General features: G+C 42.1%; 1 protein-coding gene across 1 annotated transcript in view; it reads left to right on the top strand.

Moving 5' to 3' along the window:
* HIPK1 (homeodomain interacting protein kinase 1) overlaps nucleotides 1-24,979 on the top strand; it is a gene marked incomplete at its 3' end in the record, with an annotated part of 112,999 nt that overhangs the window by 67,934 nt on the left and 20,086 nt on the right. The window contains exons 4-9 of the mRNA XM_018573833.1: nucleotides 6,731-6,850; nucleotides 8,387-8,473; nucleotides 15,086-15,270; nucleotides 15,414-15,576; nucleotides 17,791-18,013; nucleotides 18,508-18,632. Coding sequence (XP_018429335.1) covers nucleotides 6,731-6,850; nucleotides 8,387-8,473; nucleotides 15,086-15,270; nucleotides 15,414-15,576; nucleotides 17,791-18,013; nucleotides 18,508-18,632 — 903 coding nt within the window. The remainder of the gene's footprint in view (nucleotides 1-6,730; nucleotides 6,851-8,386; nucleotides 8,474-15,085; nucleotides 15,271-15,413; nucleotides 15,577-17,790; nucleotides 18,014-18,507; nucleotides 18,633-24,979) is intronic.

The raw sequence follows: 24,979 nt of genomic DNA, 5'->3' as shown, positions 1-24,979 counted from the left end.
GGTGCACGCATGGTCCATATCACGGGAGGGGAGAGGAGGACATCTACAGAAAAAGTCAATGCAGGCAGCCGGGAGCATGCACATCGAACAGACTCTGTAGGACAGGAAGAAACAGCAGTCTGCACTTGATCAGAGACCACCACCAACGCTGGAGGGACTGCTGAACACCACTGGAAGGAAGATGATGATCAGCTCAAGATGCATCACTTAGGGTAAGTCCTTACAGCAGCATTAGGGGGAACGAATGGTTTAATGTCACTTTAAGCTGTGAGTTAGAAGAGCTAACACAGCTATTAAAACCTCGGACCGAGCTGCCAATTAAAGCAGACCTTGCACTAAAAATGCAAGGTATTCCTATTTATTTTGTGCCCCCAAGCCAGAAAGCTACAATAAATGGATTGAGCAGGAAAGAAAAAGTGGGGCTTTTTAGGTACCAAGTGACGGAACCAAGAAATTACAACATGATGATACAGAAATTCTTATACAAAGATTAAAAATATTTAAAAACATGATTAATATGTGCACATTTCAGAAAGAAAAACAAAAACGATCTCCAAATAAACTATTCAAGAATTCGAGTATGAGGCTAGACAACCATAACAGACATAATCAATGTGATATGTTCTTATACTCATACAGCGCACAAATGCCTCCTCTTATCAGAAATAGTAAAACTCAATGCGTTTCGCGCTCCAACGCTTCCTCAGGAGATAGAGGAGATCTAGATAATCATATACACCGAGTGGCCAGATTATTATGACCACCCCATCAGTACTTCGTTGGGCCACGAGATGACTTCACGAGATGACTTTGTTGTGCCGCCTCGTGACTCCACGAGATGTTGAGAGGTGATGCGAGGAATCTGACACTGCACTGTTGCCCTTCTGTTGTCTTGTACCAGTCTTGCCACTCTCCGTTCTGCCCTAACATTGATTAGTCGCTGACCGCCACAATTCGCACACTCAGACCCAGATTTTCGGGCTGACAGTCCAGTCTTTAAACACTAACAACAGCTGCTCTTGAACATTTAACAAATTCTGCTGTTTTGCTGATACTCGCTCCATGGTTCCGAGCGCCAACAATCATCCCACGTTCAAAGGCTGTTAAATCGCGTTGTTTACCCATATCTTCAGAAAAAAATCACTTCTACTGTCGTGGTAAACCACCGGCTTCCCTATTTATAATGGTCTGGCCATATAGCAACTTCAGGGCGAAGTTATAGCTAATTATAGCTAATTTGCCTACAAACGTCAAGTGTTCATAATAATCTGGCCACTCAGTGTATAAGGTGAATATACCCAAAAGGATAACAACCACCCGCCTTGATTAACAATGAAATACCAGTAATATCACCTACCTTTTCCAGAGAGTAATACGTGCCCAAGTCCCCTCCTAACTTTTGTTTAAACCTAGTGTTTTTTAAAAGGGGAAAGGAGAAAAGAAAAAGGGGGAAAAAAGAAATGAAAAGAAAAGAGAATATGATGCGCCATAACGCTGGGACGTCATGACGTGGGTTGCTGTTAAAAAAAATTATTTTCATTTATTTTTTCCCCCTTTTTTTCTTTTCTCCTTTCCTCTTTTAAAAAAACACTAGGTTTAAACAAAAGTTAGGAGGGGACTTGGTCGGGTGCGCACGGATTACTCTCTGGAGACAGTAGGTGATATTACTGGTATTTCTTTGTTAATCAAGGCGGGTGGTTGTTATCCTTAGGAGTATAAGAACATGTCGCATCGAATGTCTGTTTGTTATGGTCGTCTAGCCTCATACTCTAATTCTGGAATAGTTTATTTGGAGATTGTTTTTGTTTCTTGTTTTTTTCTTTCTGAAATGTGCACTTCACATTCACTATGTAATCATGTTTTTAAATATTTTTAATCTTTGTAATAAAGAGTTTCTGTTTTATGTTGTAATTTCTTGGTTCTGTCCCTTGGTACCTAAAAAGCCCCACTTTTTCTTTTGTTCTCGATTTTGATATATTAGGGGTGTGGTACCTTTTTATATTCAGGATATTGTACTCTAGGATAAAGGTATTTCTTATACTTGCATTGTTTGTGCTCGGCCACCTTGGGTGGGGATGGTGTCATATTCCTGCTGAGATTCTGGGGACTACAAAGTAGCTAAAATCTTGCAATAAGACATTCCTTCACTTTGGACTCTTGCATATGTGCTTGACCTCTATAAATGGGTTGGAATAAACCTTTTTTCCAACACATGGTGAACAGGAACAAGGGAATGAGATGAAAGCTCACATTTAAAGAGTCCATGTAGTTGCAAAGTTTCACATTCACCAACTTAACCTGTACCTTTTTTACAGTTTTATTTTAGGAAAACAATTACACATACCCTTTAAAGGGTAATTCCACTTTTCCAGGCAAATTTGGGAGAATAGAATTACCCACACCGATCTGCCCCTGCTCCCCCCTCCTGCTGCTCTTTTGAAAGATCTTTGCTTCCCCTCCGTAGCGACACAACTTTGGAGCCCTGTGTATGCTGCAAGCACTATTTTGACCGGACCGCAGGCATTGATGTGCCTTGTGTTCCTGTGCGGCCGATCGCATGGCGGCCGGAGGGTGTGGCTACGGTGTCATTCACTTCAATGGACCAACATGCCCCCTCCTGCCCCACAACATAGTGAGCGGCCCCAATGCGATGTGTGTACGAGGCCTTAAGTCCCAGTTGGCTGTTTACTGTTTCTCTTCTTTTTACAAAACAGCTGATTGCTAGATTAGTGCTGTTTTGCTCTTGGCTTCATTTTTTTAAACTGAAGGAAACAAATAGTGACTACAGCAGCCAGTAAGACGCTTGTGTTTGTTTCAAATCCATACTAAAGACTGGAATCTGACAGCACCTATATTTTACCTTTCCTGCTGCGTTCACAACTGTTTGTTGGGAATTTTATCACTGGTAAATGATTGCCTAATGCAGCTGCAGTGTTTAGACCAGTGACACACTTAGTATATTTCCAGAGGAAATCTGCTGGCTTTCAGCATTTAAAAATATACAGCTCTAGTTGGGTGGTTTCCCTTAACTGAGAATCTGCCAGTATTCTGAGAAACGTATCTGAAATGTGGGTGGGGAGGCTGCTTGTTTCTCTCCCCTCCTAAAATCAGATAATGGATTTGTTTAAAATCGCTCTCCTTCTAGTAGCTACATCCAGTGGTAAGAATTAGTTTTTCTGCCTTTTTCAAGGTGATGTGACATAATTTATATTGTAGTTAAGCAAGCTGGCCTTACACTGATATATTTCTCTCATCCATCCTGCGATTGCCGCCACTGTTCGGATTATGAAATTATGACTGACTCCTTCAAATTACTAATCGATAGAAGCTGGACAGGAGGGTGCTGACAGGGCCACCCACTGAACGCATTTTGGCAGGTTCGTCAAGTACTGGACAAAATTCTTAGTTTATGGCCAGCTTTTAGGGTGGTGTACCTATTATAACTATCCTGCTTTGGCCAATAAGATATTGTAGTGTTCAGGGCCTTTCGGGCTTGATTGGTTAGGTTACCATTTTTGTGCTGGAAAGCCAGTTGCAATAGATCAACTCTCTGCTGGAAAAAAACATGGCATGTATAGATTTTCAAGGTTCAAAATTCAGACAGGTTTACTAAAACCCATATGATAGTATTGTAGCCCTAGCAGTGATCAAACAGATTGTTGCCACATAAGTATCAATATGATAATTTATTTCAGGGGTGTGGAATTCCTATCGCCCGACGCTCAGGACATGCAGGTTTGGGTGCCGGGCGAGTAGTTTTTTGTTCATTTAGCCCTGCTTTGGTTGAGCAGAACTAAATGTACAGCAGGGATACGCTGCACGCTTAATACAAGTGATTTGATCAGATCACTTGTTCATAAGCTCAGGATAAAGAGTGTAGAGCAGGCGAAGATCATCGTTTTGCCTTTATCTGCTCTGTGATCACTGAGACCAGAGCCCTGTAATCGCAGAACCACCTGTTTTTGTGCTGGAGGGCAGGTTCCATAAAGAGAACCGGTCACCTCCAAACTATCACACAGGGGATTTTAAGCCCCTATGTGATCGGAATAAAATTAAGTGGAAACAAAATAATAACATAAACATTTAAAAAAAGTGATAAAGTAAAATAAATAAAACTCAACGTGTGTGAGTGCTGCCCCATTCCACTGTGTGCCATATTGTGGTAGCCAGGCAGCAGAACTCTTTTACACACACACACAATGTGCATTAAAGGGTAAGTTCACTTTCCCAGGTAATATGGGAAAACGGAATTACCCAACCAAATCTGGCCCCGTCTCTTCCAACCCCACCCTACGCCATTATGAGTGTACTATCTGTACCCCGTACTGCTGTCCAGCGCAGTCTTGCCCTGTGCTTTTTGAATTTTGCTCGCAAATTGCAAGCACTCATTTGGTCTGGTGACCACGCTGACCAATGAGAAGTGCTATTTAGCACAATCAGATATGGTTTTGATTGGGGATGCACCGATAGAGTACTTGTACTAACCCAAATGCACCGATACCTTCCCCAATACCGGAACTTCCGGTCAGGGGAAGATTTCCTCTGACTGGCAGTGCCGTAGGGGAACATGGAGCCAGCTTCAGGAAGCCGGGCAGCAAGTAATGATCTGCCTCCCGGTTTCCTGATTGGCCCGGAAGCCGTCTTCCCAGCCTCTCGGCATCGGGCCATCTTCCCGGGCCAATCGGGTCATTACTCGCCACTCGGCTTCCTGATTGGCCTGGAAGCCGGCTTGATTCTGATTGGCTGGAAAGCCGGTCACCTGGCCAAACAACATGGAGCCGGCTTCCCTGGCAGTCAGAAAGCCTGGTGGCATGTAATTGACCGCTGCCCGGCTTCCCGATTGCCCGGAAAGCCGGCTACATGCCAGCAGAAGCACCGCTATTGGTACTGGCGAGTACCTAAAGCAAAATATCGCTACTCGATACCGGAAAAACGGTATCGGTGCATCCCTAGTTTTGATTAAAACTATTTTTTTGTATTGGGATAAGTAAATTGTCATGAGGGACATGTAGATTCGGCCCCCGCTTTAGCCCTTGGACAAGTTTTTTTTTTTTTTTTTAAATTTCCACACCCTGTATTGATGGAACAAAACTCATTAAATAAAACCAAATCACAAACAAGCTGTTGAATGATTTAGACCCTTGGTACTCAACTGGTGGGTCGTGACCCAAAAGTGGGTCGCGACCCCGTTTTCAGTGGGTCGCCGCATGCCCTTCACTTTTCTATGTGAGAGGCTCCTCAGCCTCTCACATAGAAAAGTATACACCTAGCATAGCAATATCAGTTCTTGCACTGAGCAGCCATTCAGAATATGCTGCCTGGAGCCAAGTGTCAGCTTGAGGTGGGTTGGGCTGGAGCAATGGCCGCGAGGGAGCTGTAGAGGTGCCTGGATCGGAGTGACGTCACATTCTGGCTCCTAGCACCTCTACAGGGCGCAAAGGAGTTGTACAAGCAATGTATGTATGGATGAAGCTCTGTCACAGCACAGCAGCCCAGCACTGGGCCCCAAGCTGAGGATCGCACGGATCGCTCACACCGGAACCCATGGTACCGCAATGCCGTGCATTCCACTGCACTGCGACTTGGGTCGCCACTTAATGTCCAAGGACAAATGTGGGTCCTGAGGTTACATAGGTTGAGAGCCACTGTTCCTTCACTTCATGTATCGTAGACACAATAGGAATCAAGGGAAAATCTTTCCAAAGTGATGGAAATCCTTTCTTAAACAGTTGACCATACAACTGTCTGTCTTCCTCTCTATTTCTGTTGCAATGACCAGTCAAATTTTTGGATTTTCCCTTTACGTTTAGTTTGTGACTATGTCTACAAGAACAAATAGAATGGGTGAATCTGACCATCTGGAATGCAGACAGTTATAATATCTTGACATGGTTGCTAACTCTTTCCCACTGTATCCATAAACTGAAATGTATCCTGAAGTCAAAACTTTTTTATTAAGAGCATGTGACTGTGAGTATTCCTATGTTGCGTGAATATTTCAGGAAATAATGCAGTGTTTAGTTTGGAAGGTTTATGTGCTGTGCAATGTATGCCATGCCAGCAATGCCTCCATATTTGAACTCAAAAATGTATGTTGGGGATTATGATAAATACAGAATCCCAATATGTCATATGCAAGAACAAAGAGGCAGAAATAAAATAGAGGTGACTTATGTGATTCAAAGTCTGTGCCAAAGCAACAGGGTATTGCAATCAACATATGCGTTTTGTGTTTGCTGTTGTACAGTGTCTAAATGTGCATTTTCTTAAACCCAGCTTCTCTTGGAAGTCTGGAATGGATACTATGAGTAGAAATTTCTTGTGCTTGTCTGCCAGGCCTGGCCTTCAAAAAAACTGTACAAGATTTACACAACTTTCACTCAAGATTCACTAGATTTTCTAAATGGAAAAATGTGTCACTCTTGAGTGAAAACATATTTCACCCTCTTATTTTGCTGATCTCTATTCTGGGCATATGGAGTCAAGTCAATCACTTCCATTGAATTGGTATTTACGGATAATTATTTTCCTGTAAACATAGCTGTCAGATGCAGCCCACCATAAAATCAAAGATATATTTGTTATAAAAATAAAGCACGTAATTATAAAATGAATAGTGTCTATTAGTAGCTGTTTTTATGTGTGCTACTTTCATAAAAGAACTGTAACTTGAATGTGAAGATCTGCCAACTGCACATGTAAAATTGCTGTCATGTTTTTTGTTATTCAGATAAGGTACATCTCTCAAACTCAAGGACTTCCTGCAGAATATCTTCTCAGTGCTGGAACAAAGACCTCTAGATTTTTCAACAGGGATCCAGATTTGGGCTATCCATTGTGGAGGTTAAAGGTAGTTCTACTAAATGGCTTCTTATTATTCATGCACATTACATACCTCAAACTTTTTTATGTATACTGTATACACACAGTCCTCATTGACACGAAAGTATTTATATATTCTTAGCAAGCAGTAACCATGCTTCAACTACTAGAGTACTAGTCTGTATATACCCTTTAATTGCCAGGCAATTTTTCCTTTTCAGCACTTTGATCATTTGAGTGATTATTACTATTACTATTAATTTTTATTACCAAATTAATTTTATATTTTCTTTTTTTCGCCAGCTAGAGCTTTCGTTTGGTATTTTACAACCACTGGGTTCTTAACAAGACCAAAATTAAAAACAAAAAACTATTTTCTTTTCTGTTTTAAAACCTGTCAAATACAAATACCAGGACACTGCCCCCGAAAAGACATCTTTTTCAAAAGTAGACATAAGTGATCTATTTTTTTTGCTACTGTTTTTGGAAATGAAAAAACATGCTGGCATTGAGGTGGTTAAAACATATCTTCGTAATAATGCTTTAGGTGCAGTGCATCATTAATGTACAAGTCGTATACATAGGGAAGATGACGTGAAGGGCTTAATGTACAGGTTACATACAGTGGGAGGATGAAGTTGTGGGGGTGCACGATAAGTGAGGTGAATGATATACAGGCACTATAGAGACAGGATACAGCTAAGATGTATCGGAAAGTAGACGGGGAGAACAGGTGACAAAACCGATTCCAATTTAAATCCCTCACCATTATTCTGCTGATGATGATCCCTTCATTCTTAAATCTTTTATTAAGAAATCCTCACCCCTCCCCTTTCTCCATTGCGAGAGGAAGGGGAGGGTTCTTTGATGTAAACAGTAGCTACGGACGATCTAAAAGTGATCAGAGATGAAATATATAGGAAATCTATCTTGGACCTATAGAGGAGAATCATAGGTGATGTACAGTATAAGGTATAAAAGCATGAAGTGAAAAACTTACACTTCACAGTGTTTGTGGGTAAACTAATATTCCCATTCTTAGGCCCTGTGTCCTGGAAGACTAATGGAAATAGAGTTACCGGTAAGTCCTAACTCTGAATTTTTTTTATCCTGTTGACCTTTTATAAATAATCACTTTGGACTCTACCAGTTGTGGTGGAACCCCTGTCTGTTCTTGATCCCTTAAACACAAATTTTGGCAGAAGAAACTAATATTCTGGATCCCGGAGCTTATTGTCTAAGCATTTGGTACGTCTCCATTCAGCAGGGACCATTTGACCAAAAGCCATGTGATCAATAACAAAACAGTATGAATGAGTTTTTATTTGGAAAGATCACTTTGCCCTAGAAGCTGTAGGAGAGTTTGTATAGACTAGGGTGTTAAATACATATACATTTGGAATGGGAATTCATGTTGACTTCCACAAACTGAAACAAAACCTGTAACATGTCATGGTTAGCCTCATGGCTTGGGGTTGATAGATAATCCTGTTTTCCTAATAAAATATATTGATACTATATGTATGAGACACATGTATTTTTTTTCCTCCCTTTTTCCAACTAGACCCCAGAGGAGCATGAAATGGAAACTGGGATCAAATCGAAAGAGGCTCGGAAGTATATCTTTAATTGCTTAGATGACATGGCACAGGTAAGTTGTTACACAGATTAAACTTATGTTCTATTATTTAGTGACAAAAACTTGAGGCAAACTTTTCATAGTCACTTCACGTCTTGAGAGTTTTCACTGGATTGGACACCAAGAGCCTATGCAAAATATGGGAAAAGTTGGAAAACCTCTGGTAACAACTGTCATAGGAGAGATTTGCTGTTGCTTTGGAGAGATTTGTCGTGTCTCTGGGAGATGAAGTACAGGGGTGTGTAAATTTAAAAAAAAACTACTTGTCCAAGGGCTAAGGTGGGGGCCGAATCTACTTGTCCCAATACAAAAAAAAATAGTTTTAATCAAAACTAGGGATGCACCAATACCGGTTTTTCGGTATCGAGTCCGAGTACCGATCATTTGCTTTCGGTACTCGCCGATACCAAATACCAATACCGGTGCTTCTGCTGGTATGGAGCAGGCTTCCTGGGTAATCAGTTAGCCAGGCAGCGGGTATTGACATGCCACCCAGCTTCCTGATTGCCAGGGAAGCCGGTTCCATGTTGTTTGGCTTGCTTAATTGTGATTGGTCGGGAAGCCGGCTCGATGCTGATTGGCCGGGAAGCTGACTTTCCAGCCAATCAGCAAGGAGCTGACTTCCTGGTCAATCAGGAAACCAGAAGGCGGGTCATTACTTGCCGCACGGCTTCCTGATTGCACTGGAAGCTGGCTCCATGTTCCCCTACGGCACTGCCGCTCAGAGGAAATTTTCTTCTGGCCGTAAGTTTCAGTATCGGGGAATGTATCAGAGCATTTGAGTGAGTACAAGTACTCGCCCAAATACTCGGTATCGGCACTGATACTAGTATTGTTGCATCCCTAATAAAAACGTATTTGACTGTGCTAAATACCACCTGACCACGCTGACCAATGAGTGCTTGCAATTTGCGTGCAAAATTAAAAATGCATAGGGCAGGACTGTGATGGACAGCATCACGTGGTACAGATGGTACACCCATACTGGTGGAGGGGAGGGACTGTACGCTGAAAGGTAAGTATGGGGGGGGGTTGGGAGAGGTGGGGCTAGATTTCATCGGGTAATTCTATTTTCCCATATAACCTGGGAAAGTGAACTTACCCTTACATTGTGTGTGTAAGAGTTTTGCTTCCTGGCTACCACAATGGAATGGCGGCAGCACTCAACGCACAATGTCCTACGCGCACATTTATTTGCATGTAGATGGCAGGGGCAGTGGGGTTGGTTTTAATTTTTAATTTTTTTTATTTTACTTTTATTTTTCACCTTTTTTATATATTATTTTTTACTTTATTTATAAAAAATGTTTAATTTTTTACTTTTTTCCCCCACTTAATTTTATTCCTATCGTATAGGGGCTTTCAAGCCCCTATGTGATAATTTGGAGGTGACAGGTTCTCTTTATGGAACCTGCCCTCCAGCACAGAACAGATGTTCTGTGCCGGTCCTGACAAGTGAGACAGGTGGTGCTGTGATTACAGCGCTCCAGTCTGTGATCACACACACAGCCACAGCAGATGAAGAACGGACGTAGAAAAGCAGGGGGGCCTCGAAAACCACGGCGGGGGTTGCGGGCGGACACTATCACTGCTGCTCGTTTGATAGAAGTGATCTGATCAGATCACTTGTATAAAAACGAGCTGTCCCCACTGTACATTTAGCTCTGCTTGTCCAAAAAATCTACTCGCCCGGCGCCCAAAACTGCATCTCCCGGGTGTCGGGCGATAGGAATTCCACACCCCTGGAGTGCTGTAATAATTCCTGAAATCGGCAGTTTCTTGCCTACAGGCCAAAAAAAAAAACCCTGATAAGTATTCTAACCCCATCTATTGGTAGAAAAATGGCCAGGACTCTACATTACATATACTGTTTGTGAGCTAAAGTATTGTTCAATTGTTCAAATATTAAAAGTGTATTTTTACTTTTGTAGCCAAATGGGGATGACACCTACTTATATGTTCCCATTCACACTGTATAATAAAAATGGCTGCAAACGTTTTTATATGCTTTTTTTCTTGCTTATTAACTACCTCTCTAGCTCTCTAGATCTGAGCGGGCGTCTTTAGAGGTCCGCTCAGCGATGGCCACTCGTGCGCGCCGCAGTGGGCGCACCGTCGCTGGCTCAATTACAGATGGAATAACTCTATACCTACTGACATTAACATATACATTAGCCGCATGTGGCGAACTGTGTCAAACGCTTTTGCAAAGTCCAAGTCTACTATATCCACAGCCATTCTTCTGTCCAATTTTTTGCTCCCTCATTTGGCTAGAGTCGGTGGACCCTTTCACGTCTGTCACATGTGCTCAGGGTGCACCTGCTCTCATCTGTGAAAAGCACAGGGCGCCAGTGGCGAACCTGCCAATTCTGGTTTTCAATGGCAGATGCCAATCGACCTCCACGGTGCCGGGCAGTGAGCACATGGCCCACTAGAGGACGTCGGCCCTCAGGCCACCCTCATGAAGTCTGTTTCTAATTGTTTGGTCAGAGACATTCACACCAGTGGCCTGCTAGAGGTCATTTTGTAGGGCTCTGGCAGTGCTCATCCTGTTCCTCCTTGCACAAAGGAGGACCCTCTATAGGGTCCAGGTATAGCCTCATGCTACCAGTAGTGACACTGACTCTAGCCAAATGCAAAACTAGTGAGAAACAGAAAAGATGAGTAGGGAAAAAAATGTCAGTGGCCTCCACCTTTAAAACCATTCGTTTTTGGAGGTCGTCTCATTGTTGCCCATCTAGTGCACCTGTTACTTAAATTAACACCAAAGCAGCTGAAACTGATTAACAACCCGCTCTGCTACCTAACTAAAGCTGGCCATACACCTTAAGGTGCCCATAGACCTTACAATTATCTGCAGATTTTCTGTGGTCAGATGGAAAAGGGTGCAACAGATTCCTCTATCTGCACTTTAACTGTGTGGATGGAGTAATCTCCCCCTGGGCCAAGCTTCCGTAATCTTGCTAGTCGGCCCCGCTGGCTCTCAAAACACCTGAACAATGCCTGCATCCAAACAGATTGTTCGGGTATTTTGACAGACAACGGGGCTGACTAGCAAGATACTGAAGCGTGTCCCAGTGGGAGATTCCTTCATCCACACAGTTTAGCAAAGATGGAGGAATCTGTTGCACTTTTTCCATCTGACCATAGAAAATCTGCAGATAATTGTAAGGTGTATGGGCACCTTGACCCGATCAATATCCCAGGAGTTTAACTTAATGCTATACTCTGATTTAAAGAGTGTTCCTTTAAATTTTTGTGTATATTTGTGGGCAGAACACTGTGTGCATAACAACGTTGCTTGTTTTATTTATACTGAGGGAGGTATTTGGGTATTTATGGGACTATTGTGAATCTTGTTATAAGTTTGTGCAATAAAGGTTTTGTATTGGTTAGTGATCCAAAGACCTCTCTCTTCTTTCATATTTTTATTTTAATTATCCCTGTTTGTACTGTGCTGCCAGATCTTAACAGTTGTAAATTGGATTTGAACACTGTCTGTCCCAACACCTTAAGGGTAAGGACTTAAGCCAGGTATACAGAATTCGAATTTGATGCGTCTTACCAATCGGCATCCCTCGATCAGCTGATTGAAGGGACATGTCAGAAAAATTGTCAGCCAAACAGAGCTAGCAGCCAATGAGCTGCCAGCTGTGTTCGGGTATCCCTACAGTAAACAGCATGAGATTCTTTGATTAACACTTGTAAGCGTTGACTGAGCAATCTGTTCTATTCTCTTTGTTGAACCCGCGGGTTGAACGAAGAAGAAAATAGACGCGTGTTTACCCGACTTTAGAAGCATTGTATGCACACACATGACGGTCCTGGTTGACACTACACCTGCACACTTGTCAGCAGTAGGACTTGTTCAGTATAAAGGTGCCCATACACTGTACAACCATCGCAAGACCTCAGTCTTGCGATGGTTGTAAAGTGATTTAAAAAAACGTACGATCTGCCCATCTTGGACAGGAAGATCGCACTCTCGATCATCGCAAGCCCGCCCCCCTGAGGGGCGGGCTTCCGATGACCGCAATGCTGAACGGGCAGTGTGCGCGTGCGCACACCGGCCAGTTCGGCATTTGTCTCCCGAGCACCGTTCAAACCAGCCGAAAATCGTACTATTTTCGGCTGGTTTTCTAGCGTGCTCCTTAGACAAAAGATGTGCGACCGTACAGTAGAAACAGTCGCACGTCTTCGTTCACACTGCTCGATTCTCGTACGATCGCGGGATTTCCCGCTATTCTCGTACGAGAATCGAGCAGTGTATGGGCACCTTTACACTGCCTGTTGTATTTCTTATGTGGCCTAGATTAGGGGAATCAATGTGTCTTGTGTAGTAGCAGGTATTTTCCCAACAGCTGTGAAATGTAGTGAAAAGGAAAGCCAACAACGCTGCTTCCTGTAGAACAATTTTTGTTTTTGTCTTCTAAACTGTAGGACATGCTGGATGAAAAGGAAGGAATTTCTAATTAAATTGGACCTGTCATTTAAAGCAACTAAATGGCCTGGTATGACTTAAAGGGGGAACCCCCCCCTTTTTTTTTTTACATGGGGTCCCTCCTTAATATTCCTACCAGACCTTAATGGTCTAGTATGACTTTTAGGGGGAACCCTGCACTTCAAAAAAAAAAATGAGGTCCCTCCTAACATTCCTACCAGACATAAAGGGTCTGGTATTGTTTGGGAGGGGGAACTGCATGCTTTAAAAATTAAAAACAAAAAGTCTTTTTTTTTCATTTGCTGCAGCAGGTTTCGCCTATATGTGAAACACCCGGTAACGGGTGTGTGCAACGGTCGGGTCTTTTCTGCCCGTGCGTGCAGAAAAAAATTGCCGTCTGGAGACGTCAACCCGCAGATGTAGCAGTGCCGTCCGTCCGTTTTTTTTACTACGGGCGGACGGCAAGAGGTTAAAAACTATTTTTGAAAAGTTTTTTCTTTTTTTTTTTCATTGATTCCTGTTCCCCAGGGCATTCCCCCATAATAACTTGCATATAAGCCCTCTTAAAGGGGACAACTCTTTTTGAAGGTTCTACCCCCATTGACTTGCATTGAGTTCGAAATCGAACCTTTTGGATGTTCTAAAGTCCGAATACGAACCAAACTCGGGCCTGTTCTTCCCATCACTAGTAGAAACCAGTGAGTACTGCAGGTCACACGGTGGATGGGCACTCCCAAAGGTTAATGGAGTAGCACAGGCATCAGGTGAGGTAAGTACTTACACTCTTTATCCTTTTTGCTGCCGATGGTGTAATGAGTACTGCAGGTCACACGGTAGATGGGCACTCCCAAAGGTTAACGGAGTAGCACAGGCATCAGGTGAGGTAAGTATCTACACTCTTCATCCTTTTTGCTGCCGATGGTGTAATGATAATTACATCGGCAGCAGCACCGGCATGTAACAAATATCACACGATGTAACACTATAGCAGCCATGAGTTTAAATTTTATGTAGTAGAACTTCTACCCCTATATCTCCCTCCCTTTGGCAAGGGTAGAAGCAGATTAAAGGAGAACTATGGGGTGAGTGCTTTTCACTCATCCTCATAGTTCTAGCCGACCTGTGACAATGAAACTGTCACAGGTCAGCTCAGTAGATCGGGAAGTGAGCAAACACATACCGGCTCACTTCTCGATCCTGTCACGGCAGAGAGCCGTGACGGGAGGGGCTGGATTCCCCCCGCTCCGATTCTCCCGCGCTGACTGGCGGAACAGACAGGGGTGGGGGCGGGTACAGCTGGCTCTGCCTCTAGATAGGCAGAGCCAGCTGTCACTCACGCAGCTGGGCGGATCCAGACATAATTGTCGGGATCCGCTTCAGCTGCGGCGTCTCATACAGCTCGCGGTATCCTGAGCTTAGGGTGACAGGAGGACGCTAGTTTGTGTCCTCCCGTTACCCTAAGGAGAACTATGGGGAAAAGCCCTAACCCCATAGTTCTCCTTTAAGCACAGCTAACGGTAAGAATGCCATAAAAAGTAAAATTCAGACCCCAACTACTTGGTGAATCACTGCCCTGGAACCAGCATGTGCATATCAGGTGCTAATATGCACTGCGGTCCGGTGCGGTCAAAATAGTGCTTGCAGCATTTTGGCCGCACTGCGATCCTGTGCGGGCGATCGCATTGCGGCCGGAGGGCGTGGCTACGGGGCCATTTACTTCAATGGCCAGCCACGCCCCCTCCGGCCCCACAAAATACTGAGCCGGCCGCGATGCAGTGCGTTGTGGCCGGAACGCACTGCATCTGGTGTGAACAGGCCTTTAATGCCCTTGTAAGGACAGTCATGCATCATTCACCTTCATAGACACCCATGGCAGGTCCCATATTTCTGACCTGGCAACTTCTTTTAAAAAAATTATCATCTAATATAATTGTAACTAGACTTTGTTTACACTTCCTTGAACAAATAATCAGTATGATTAGGAACCTTTTAAATGTACACTATATTGTATAATAAGTAAAATGCTTAGCTCTCATTGTTTTATGTTAGATTTTGGTCAGTTTTTGGTGGGATCATTGCAGTATCTCAAATTGTTTAGAGCCATATCAGACTTGGAGGACAGAGGCATTGCAATGCATGCTCAGGTATTGTGCTTGGTTTGATGTTTGTTTTGTAATTCATAGGTGAATATGTCTACAGACCTAGAGGGCACAGATATGTTGGCAGAGAAGGCAGACAGAAGGGAATATATAGATTTGCTAAAGAAAATGTTGACCATTGATGCGGATAAGAGGATAACTCCAATGAAAACCTTAACCCATCCATTTGTTACCATGACTCACCTGTTGGATTTCCCTCATAGTAACCAGTAAGTTTGAATGCTTTGTATATTTCCTAGTTTTTTTTTTTTTTTAAATTTAGCTTTATTTGCTTCACTTAATATTTTTTGGCTGTAGGTAATAATTTATTGTTATTAAACCACATATTAATGTTGGCTGTCTTTCCTTGTAGTGTGAAGTCATGTTTTCAGAACATGGAGATCTGTAAACGAAGGAACAACATGTATGATACAGTAAACCAAATTAAGAGTCCTTTCACAACACATGTTGCTCCCAATACAAGCACAAATCTAACGATGAGCTTTAACAATCAGCTGAACACTGTGCACAATCAGGTATGTGATGGAAGTATGGTCTCTTTATACCACTGAAACATTCAAATGTTATAAAGTCCGGTGCTGCCCTTGACACTGTGGATGATGCTTTTCATGTGAAACTTAAGGTTTTTGTTTTTTTAAAGAGCAAAACAGCCCCTTTCAGGGGAACTGTATAGTTTTCACTGATGTTTAGCAAATAGTATATTGCATATTTTTTGCCTTTTTTTTCTGCTATGAAGAGCCTCACCATGTACTTTCTGAAGTCACTACTAATTTGGGTGATCTGCCTTCAATATTGACCCTTTTTGTAGACTCACATTGGGTGCATCCTCTTAACCCTTTCGCTGCCACCAACATACGGCTTACGTCGGTGGCGACTGGTCCGTTTAAACAGTGTCAGCATGTCGTGTGTTGGTAGGGAGGAGAGCGGCAAACTTCCATTCACCAATCTCCTCCCTGTTCTATAGGACCCGGAGTGTCCCGTATTGCATCACTTCCGGTCCCATAGCAGTCATTTCCTCAGCTCTTGAAGCCGAGCAATACGCTATTGAAGTGCGATCTGCTTTTCAATAGCTTATTTAGAGTTGAAAGGTGATACTATCTGTCTTTTGAACCCCCCCAGTATCACCTTAGAGCAGTGGTCCCCAACCCCCGGGCCGGTCCGTGGATCAAATGGTACCGGGCCGCCCAAGGAACATTAAATTATTTCCATTTTATTTACTGTGGTGTATTTCTCTCGGGTTTGTCCGACTTTCCAGGACGAGAGGTTAACCGGGAGCTGAGAGACGTCACCTAAAGCCACACCAATACCGCGCATGCGCAAAATATCGTGATATCGGGGCGGTTTTAGGTGACGTCTGGAGCTGAGCGGCTGCAAGCGGCAGTGGCGTTGTAGCTTTGTTAAAGAGAAGGTGTGTATCGCTCTTCTCTCTGTTCACCGGTACGTTCTCATGTTTAACAGTGCTTGGTGTACGTGTATATTGTGTTTGCTCAAATTTAACCCACAAATTAGCAAAAATGAGTACGAAACAGACGTCGTTAGAAAGTTTCCTTGGGAAAAAGAAAAGGCCCAGTGAAGAGACAGAAGAGCGGCCTTCAACATCAAAGAAACATGTAACTTTTAACAGACAATACCATGAGTCCTACTTGAAATATGGATTTATCGGGACAGGTGATTCCAATCTAAAATATAAACAATCAACGTCCCCCCCTCAGCGGGCCGCGGTAAAATTATCAAACGTTGACCGGTCCGCGGCGATAAAAAGGTTGGGGAGCACTGCCTTAGAGGACCTGTCACTGCCAATATGCTATCACATGGGGGATTGTAAGCCCCCCTATGCGATAGCAATTAAAGTAAATGAAAAAAAAAAGTTTTAAAAAATATTAAATGAAAAAATAATCAAACCTCTTTTTTTTTTAAAGTCCCCCCGTGAGCACGCACACATTCGCGTAAACACACGTCGGGTGCACCTATGTATGAAAACGACACTTGCACTACATGTGTATCGCCGCACACGCCAGAGTGAGAACAATAATTCTAGTGCCAATATTTTGTTAACCTGTAGGGGCTTTTAAAGTGTCATCTATGGACTTTTTGAGGTACTGAATTATGTCGCCATTTCACGGATGCACTCAATTTTTAACCTGGGCATGTTGGGTCTCTATTTACTCCCTGTCGTTTATCTTTTACAAAAATTAGTATTATATTTTGTTTTGGGGCACTACAATTAACTTGAGTGCATTTGTCACAAAATGTTTGGATTTTGATAAAGAGATACACTAATATCGTACATCAAAACATTTTTGCAACTGCTACATTTTTATTCTACAGGGTCTAGGCTTTCAGAAAATTTTTTTGGGGTTTAAAGTAACTTTTAGGCCTAAAATGAGGATTATAACGTGTGCAAAAAAAGGGGGGAAAAAAGGCCTTGGCCTCGAAAGGGTTAAACAAGTATCTAGGCAGAAATGAAACAATAGGGAATATCTATAACTTGAATTCCAGCTCTCTGCAGACTCTGAGTCGTACAGAAGCTTGTAATTACATATTTGGGATATTTGTATAGCCTTAATTTGCTAATTTAGAACAATAATATGTTACCAAATTGTGTTTGTAGGAATTTGACAATTTTTTTGTGAAAGTTCAGCTTTCCATTTAGATTTAGATGTATATAAAAACCACTGTCCAGCCGAGCTTTAAAGGATTGGCTCCTTTAATCTTGCCACCTTTTTTAGGCTAGTGTATTGGCTTCAAGTTCATCCGCTGCCGCTACACTTTCCCTGGCAAATTCAGATGTCTCATTACTGAACTATCAGTCTGCGCTTTACCCGCCATCTACAGCTCAAGTCACTGGCATCACACAGCAGGGTGTCCCTCTGCAGCCTGGAGCAACCCAACTCTGTACCCAGACGGATCCATTCCAGCAGACGTTCATTGTTTGTCCTCCAGCATTTCAAGGTAACCTGTTTAATAGTTAATAGGGTTCGCAATCACTTAACACTCTAGTGCTTACTGTCTGGGAATTTATTGAAAAGTTTGTTGCTATAGTTCCTTTTCTCACTTTTCCATCTCACTTTTGAGAACTGCATGTGTATAGTTGTCATAGTTCAAGCACCAAGGGTCTTTATTTTCAGAACCTACATCTCCAACTTGTTTCAGGCATTCTCATAATACAATGTTATCCGACTTGATGGATAGCAGCATACACAGGCAAACATAATTTCTCCCGTGTTATTGGCACACCTGATGGGGATTGTTAGATTTTTCCATCTCCATTTGTTTTATGAACATACAAATTAGCCCCCATCAAGATTTTTTTGGGTGGGACAATTTAGTTTTTGATAGGTTTTAGTTAACAGGTTACTGGGTTACTATCTTTGTCCATCTTAAACAACATCAGATATGTAATTTTCAAGTTGTCTAGTTTAAATATGAAGTGTATTATTTTTAAGCTGCTGGGCTTCAATCAACTACCAAGCATTCCAGCTTTCCTGTTCGCATGGACAGTAGCGTCCCCATTGTACCACAAGCTCCTGCTGCACAACCTCTCCAGATCCAGTCGGGAGTCCTGACTCAGGTAATTTTAACGTCCCAGTGTGAATGGCTTAATTTAATTACTGCTATATTTAGGTAGTATCACTTCTAATTCGTGACGTGTTCTTAATAAGCATTAGCTCATATACTTCTAGGAGGTGAATATTGTGTTAAACCTTACATCACCACAATATTGACTACCTTTTGCTTCCATGCCTATATGCTTAAAGTGAACCTGCAGGCAGCATAAACCTCTATGTGATGAGTACATATTATTCTTATGCAGTATTTAATTGACCATATACGTGTGTGTGTGTATATAAATTTCCATTTCCACTCGCCCCCTCGCAATTGGCGAGTGAAAATTGCATGGGGGCGAGTGGAATGTCATTGAGGGGGTGCGCCCGGCGGGACCAGGGATGGGACACTACCGCCGTGGCGATCGTTAGCTTCTATTATCTCTTCTCCTCTCGCTGCGGTCGAGGAGGAGAAGAGAGAATAGAAGCGAACGATCGCCGCAGCGGTAGTGTCCCATTCCTGGTCCCGCCGCTGGCGCACCTAGATGACATTCAGTTCCACTGTCTTCCCTGCGGCTGTCTTCTGCAGCTTCCTCCGCCCACCTCAGCTGCCATAGGCTGGGAGGAAGACTGCAGAGACAGTGGAGTGCAGGAAAAGAAAGTTTTATCTCCCTACATTCAGGATTTCTATACCACCCCCACCACCATCACCACCAGGAGAAAGAAGGCACCTGAATATCATCAGCTAAGTGCACTGTAAGTCCCTTTTCTTTCTTCCTTACACCGCTGACCCCTGCGCTGTGCCTCAAGGCTGTGACACTGCAGGCGTAGCGATGCGAAGTGATGCAATGCAAAGCGAAAAAATTGCAACCTTCCACTTCGCACTGCAGCTTGTCTACACTGTAGTTTGAACTGTATTTTTTCATGGTTACCTCTACAGATTCTGCTTGTCATGGATACCTCTACAGAGTGGTTAAACCAGGTCCAATTTGGGACAGTGGTGGAGAGCCAGGGCCCAGTCGCAGCTGCAAACGCTACCACCCTGGTAGTTCTGCCACTGGCTCCAGGCTGTAGAGCAGGGGGAGCCAAACTCTGGCCCTCCAGCTGTGGTGGAACTACAAATCCCATGAGGCATTGCAAGGTTCTCACAGCCACAGACATGACTCCCGGAGAGAGATGCATCATGGGATTTGTAGTTTCACCACAGCTGGAAGGCCGGAGTTTGGCTACCCCTGCTGTAGAGGAACTACAAGTTTCAGCAACACATTATATAGCAATGCAGCACAATATTAAGCTGAAGCCTCTCCAGGGCTGCGTGCGAGTCTCCCCATGGCTGTGCGGGCAGCGGATGTCACCAGTACTATGCGGGCGGCATGTGTCACCAGTACTGTGTGGGGGCGGCAGGTAGGAGAAGGTGTACATAAGGGGCCTGACCAGTGCTGTGTACTAGTCAAACACTTCCATTTATAAGTAAGAGAACAAGAAATTGTCAATCCTATAAATATGTAAAGATGCTGCATTTGTCAACTAATATGAGAGAGCGGTTAAGCAAGCATCAGTTTTTGGCTACATTTCCTGACCATATCCTTCGAATAACAAATGGCACACCGAGTAAATGGAGGACAAATTATTAATAACTCCTGCTCTGCTCTTGGAAATATTATGTACTTTTTAGAAGATCTTATTTAAGCTGTGTATCCAGACCTCACCAATATACACAGCAAAGCCAATGTTCTATATCAATTCCCACAAATAAAACATGCATTAAAATAATGAAATGCTTCCTAAATATTTGCCTGTAGATTCTGTAACTTATTTCACATACACTACTGGCAAACTTGGAAGAAGTGACTGATATCCAGTAGAATTTATAAATTCGTTGGAACCTTCCAGAATTCCCTCCAATGTTTTAGATGTAAAAGTTGGTGAACCTGTTATGCTTTTATGGAATTTGAAACCTACAAAATTGTGTAATGGTGTACTATTACAAATCATGATCTTGCATTTAATCTTTGCACATGGATCTTTAACTGTACGGTGAATATCATGTAGATGCTATTCTTATTGTAAGGATGCCTTTAATTCTAACAGTTTTTTTTTAATATACATTTTAAAAGGTTGCAGTTTCCTTTGAGATTATGTGTTAGTACAACTATTAACAAAGCTCAGGGATAAACTGTTCTTGTTGCTGGGATCCATCTCGCTTTTTTCATGGTCAGCTATATGTTGCTTGTCCTTTCAAGGCGGGTTTCAGAAAAGTCTATATTTTCACAAATTCAGATACTGTACAACAAATTTAGTTTATACTAAAATCCTTAAGAATATTTATACATTTTTACTATGCCTATTATGACAAAAATGTTACAAAACTGTAACTGGTTAATTTGATCATTTGACATGAAAGCATTTGAATACCTTGTAATATGGATTGGTATATACTGAGGAGGTTTCCACTTCTACAACTTTATGGAGTCCAGTGTGTGCGTGTGTGTGTCTCTGTGTAAATACACAATACGTTTATCAGCACTCTTAGGATTGATTTTAAATGCCAAGGTTTTTTTCTTGGCATTTATAAAAATGAATTTTAGAAGCTGGCAGAATTTATGATCAGCAAAAGTCAGTGTCAGAATTCCTGGCATCCTTTTTGTTTCTGAAGTCTTCACTGGAAAAGTCAGCTGGGTGTGCCTGCTTTTGCCCTGTAATTTTACAAATACAAATTAATTTAGCCACGAACACTTCATTCTTTCTTAAAAACAACCAGTTCATATTGGACATTTATAAGGATCTAAATCTCCACTGAAGTTATGAATGTAGCCTTACGACTACTGGAGTGTGTGCTGTTATTTTGTTGTATTATTTCCTTGTCTCAACAGAAAGGTCAGTCCAGTGTTGTAAGTCTCTTACAGAGGGTTGATGAGTCTCCTGTTTGTGCTTGGTGCTGATAACTGACACCTTGTCTGGGCTGCTGAAGGAGGGTTAAAATGTCAGTTATTAAAACCTTTAGTTTTCTTTTTATGTCATCCTGACATCTTTGTGCTGACAGTTTTATGATTGCCTGTTATCAGCTTTGGGCCCAGCTCTCAACCCCTGACAGGAAGATTATGCAACTTTATAATAAGCATTCAAGTAATCCCTAAAAGGTAAAGTTGTACTTTTAGTCTTTTAAAGAGTGGCAGTTTAGATTATCACAGAAAGCTATTGGTGAATGGTTTTTTTATCACTGAATTGTCTTGTGAAAGAAAGTTCATCTTAGTTAAAAGTTGTCTACATTGTGTTTCAGGGGCCAGAAAGTATCTGTGAAATCTACTCACTGGTTTTTAAAGATTTTTAAAAATTTACCAAACTAGCATAAACGATAATGCAGCTATTTTTTTTTTAAGTTGGTCATTATATGCATAGGGGATTATTTATTGCATTAACAAAAAACTTGAGTTGCTCATTACAACCTGCCAGCTTCCTAAGACTTCACTGGATGAATTACATTATATTTTGGGCAACACAGTTCGATCGTGGTGTATGTAAAGAAACTTTTTTTTATTTGTGGATGGCATGGGGAAGGGTTGAAACCCCTTTGTGTTTTTATTGCTGTCTGAGATTCACTCTATTTTTCCTAGTGGCTATTGTCACATGGAGAAATCATAAAAGAAACATGAACATTTTAGAGTTGTTACTTGAGGTGAGAGTAAGTCTTCCAGTGGGGACCAATATTCTGATGACAACTGTGTAAGATGGGAGTTCCCCTCTCTTTTGGGACATTTCCTCTCATTTACTGTTTTATCGACCCAAAAGGAAACCCTCCCCCGTGGGGCATAGACAGCAAAAAATAAATCTTGACTTTCTACCCATCCCTACTTATCCAAAAATGTTTAATATGGCCGTACACATACAATGAGGCATTTGGATATAGTGCAGCTGTTGGGTATGGCCTATATACTTTTTTTTCAACTGAAATTCTACTAGCGTATAGCCAGGTTTAAGCCATACATTAATTTTAAATCCACACATTTGCTCCCATAAAAAGCAGGTTTTACCATACATGCCTCCATGTTGTGAATTTTTATAGGGCAGTTTCCTTTGGTTTGATTTAAAAGTCATCACCAGTAATATCTACTGCCTCTCTCTAGTCAGTGTTTCTCACCATATGTCCACAGGGAAAAATGTGCAATTATGATTTGGTCTCAGTAAAGGTTTATGTGCGTTGAAAGACTATTACACTCTCCTCAAGTTAATTGTGCCCATCTGAAAACCGATCGTGGCTTACGCATAGCCATTGATCTCAATGTAATTTGTCTAAAAATAGATCAGGCAGCTTTTGTTGAAAGAGAAAAATGCCTTGAATAAGTGGTGTTTTGTTGAGTTTATAATGGAAACATGACCTCAGAGAACAGACTCCTGGAAACTGAATGCAGGCCCATGAATCAGGCACACAAGATGCTAATAATAGGCATTCATACTGGAGTACAGTAACGATGCAGGTGGAAGATATTTGTGACATATATTTTAATACACTACCCTTTCATTCCAGCCTTCTGACTTCTGAAGTTTCACCTGCTTATTTTAACCAGAAGAATATTCAATGTTATTGTTTTTTTTTTTTTTACCTCCCAGTTTAATATTTATTGTTGCAAAATTGTAACTGTAGCCAGTAACCTGTAATTCAGATATGAAAATGTAAATGCACATTAGAACGTTTTCCCAAAATGTTTATTTTTCCTGTGCGCTCACTAATTAAAATAGCATTGTGGCTAGAAGAACGACCAGTAAGCTTACAATATAATTTCTTTAAATTGAAAAAGAATCCTAACGTCTAAAAATGGGTATCTAAATGGTGATTTCACATTAGAATGATATAATTTACCCTTTTTTGTCACCCATTGGCTACTTACATCTAGCATTGGTATCTCCAGGCCACAGTTTCTAGCTCTACCGTACTTCTCACCCTTTGTAATATCTACAGTACCTAGGAGCTTGGGGTGGGATTCTAACGGTTATTTCAGACTGACATATTTTTGGTGTTGTTTGCCTTTAAGGAGCACCTGTACTGTAAGCACAACCCTGTAAAAAAAATTGTAGGGAGGTAGCTGCTGTGCTTTTGTTTACAAGAATTAAGGTTTTATATATCTTAGAAGATCCATGTTTCAGACCAGTTCTTGACAGTACATTACCATAGTAATGCTTGGCTTTTTTTTGTCCAATACATTTTTGTTAAATTGTACACATTTCCAAAAATCGGGGTACAATACACATCAACAAAGAAAAGGAAATCAACGATTAAGCAACTTCAAAGTAGGCCTCCTTAGTCAACCAAACATAGAGGAACATTAGATAAACTTAGACAGGAGCGGATGTATAACCATAAACACAGGAGTGAAAAAAAGAGTAAATACAAGAGTACAAACTGGGGGAGAAAACAACACACACAGGACAATACACAGGGAAGAGGGAGGAAAAACGAAGGAATCAATGTCACACTTCACATTCGACTCCTCCAATGTGGTACCATCAGGGGATTAGAGTTGCCCTAGAATAAGCAGGAGGAAAAACGTATCAGCTCAGGGGAACTAAATCGTAGTGTATTTAGACAGTGTCAGTTTGCTGAGCAGTGAGCTTTTCAAAAAACATAGTATGAGACATCAATTTGAAAAACAAACTGAGAGAGGGTGGGAGTCTACCAAGATCTCGGTATTACACGTTTAGCTTCTGTGAAACTTTGCTGGAGCAGTTTAAACTGAGTCTTGGTGAAACCCGGTGGTTTCTGGTTGAGAAGGGCATGGTAGATGCTCTTACTGGCTATAAAGCCAAGGGCCTTGCAGATCTTGCCATACACCTGAGACCAAAAGTGTACCACAACCAGTCAGTTCCTCCACACATAAGCAAACGTCTCTTCAGCAGAACAGCCCCTAAAACATGTAGATGGGTACGTGGGTAAGACCTTAGAGACCCTCTTCCGGAGCAAGTTACCACCTCATGAGCAGCTTATAGTTAGTCTGGAATGTCGCCACCGTATTAGTACTTTTTGAAGTAGAGATCCAAATTTGGGTCCAAACCTCCTCTGTCACTGGTGTTTGGCTTTTTAAAGAGTTGGTTGTGATTACCTCCATAGTCACTACTGTACTGCTCTCTTTGCTGGAGGCTCTGGCTTAACCCTTTCGCTGCCAAGGACATACGGCATACAGAGCTACTAAAGTGATTCCAGCTGGCCAGCTCAGTATGCCGTACGTCCTTGGCATTTACAGTTCTACTATAAGCTGATGGTCGCTTTAGCGACCATCAGCTTATAGTAGAACTGATCAGCAGACTGTCCCCTTTAAATTAATAGCTGTCATCAGCGGCTCACAAGCCGCTGATGACTGCTATTATCAAAAATACCGGG

Source organism: Nanorana parkeri, unplaced genomic scaffold, assembly GCF_000935625.1.
Source record: "Nanorana parkeri isolate BGI_ZX_2015 unplaced genomic scaffold, ASM93562v1 scaffold2560, whole genome shotgun sequence".
NCBI lineage: Eukaryota > Metazoa > Chordata > Amphibia > Anura > Dicroglossidae > Nanorana > Nanorana parkeri.
Note: the sequence above shows the minus strand (reverse complement) of the source record. Positions and strands in the feature narration are given on the sequence as shown.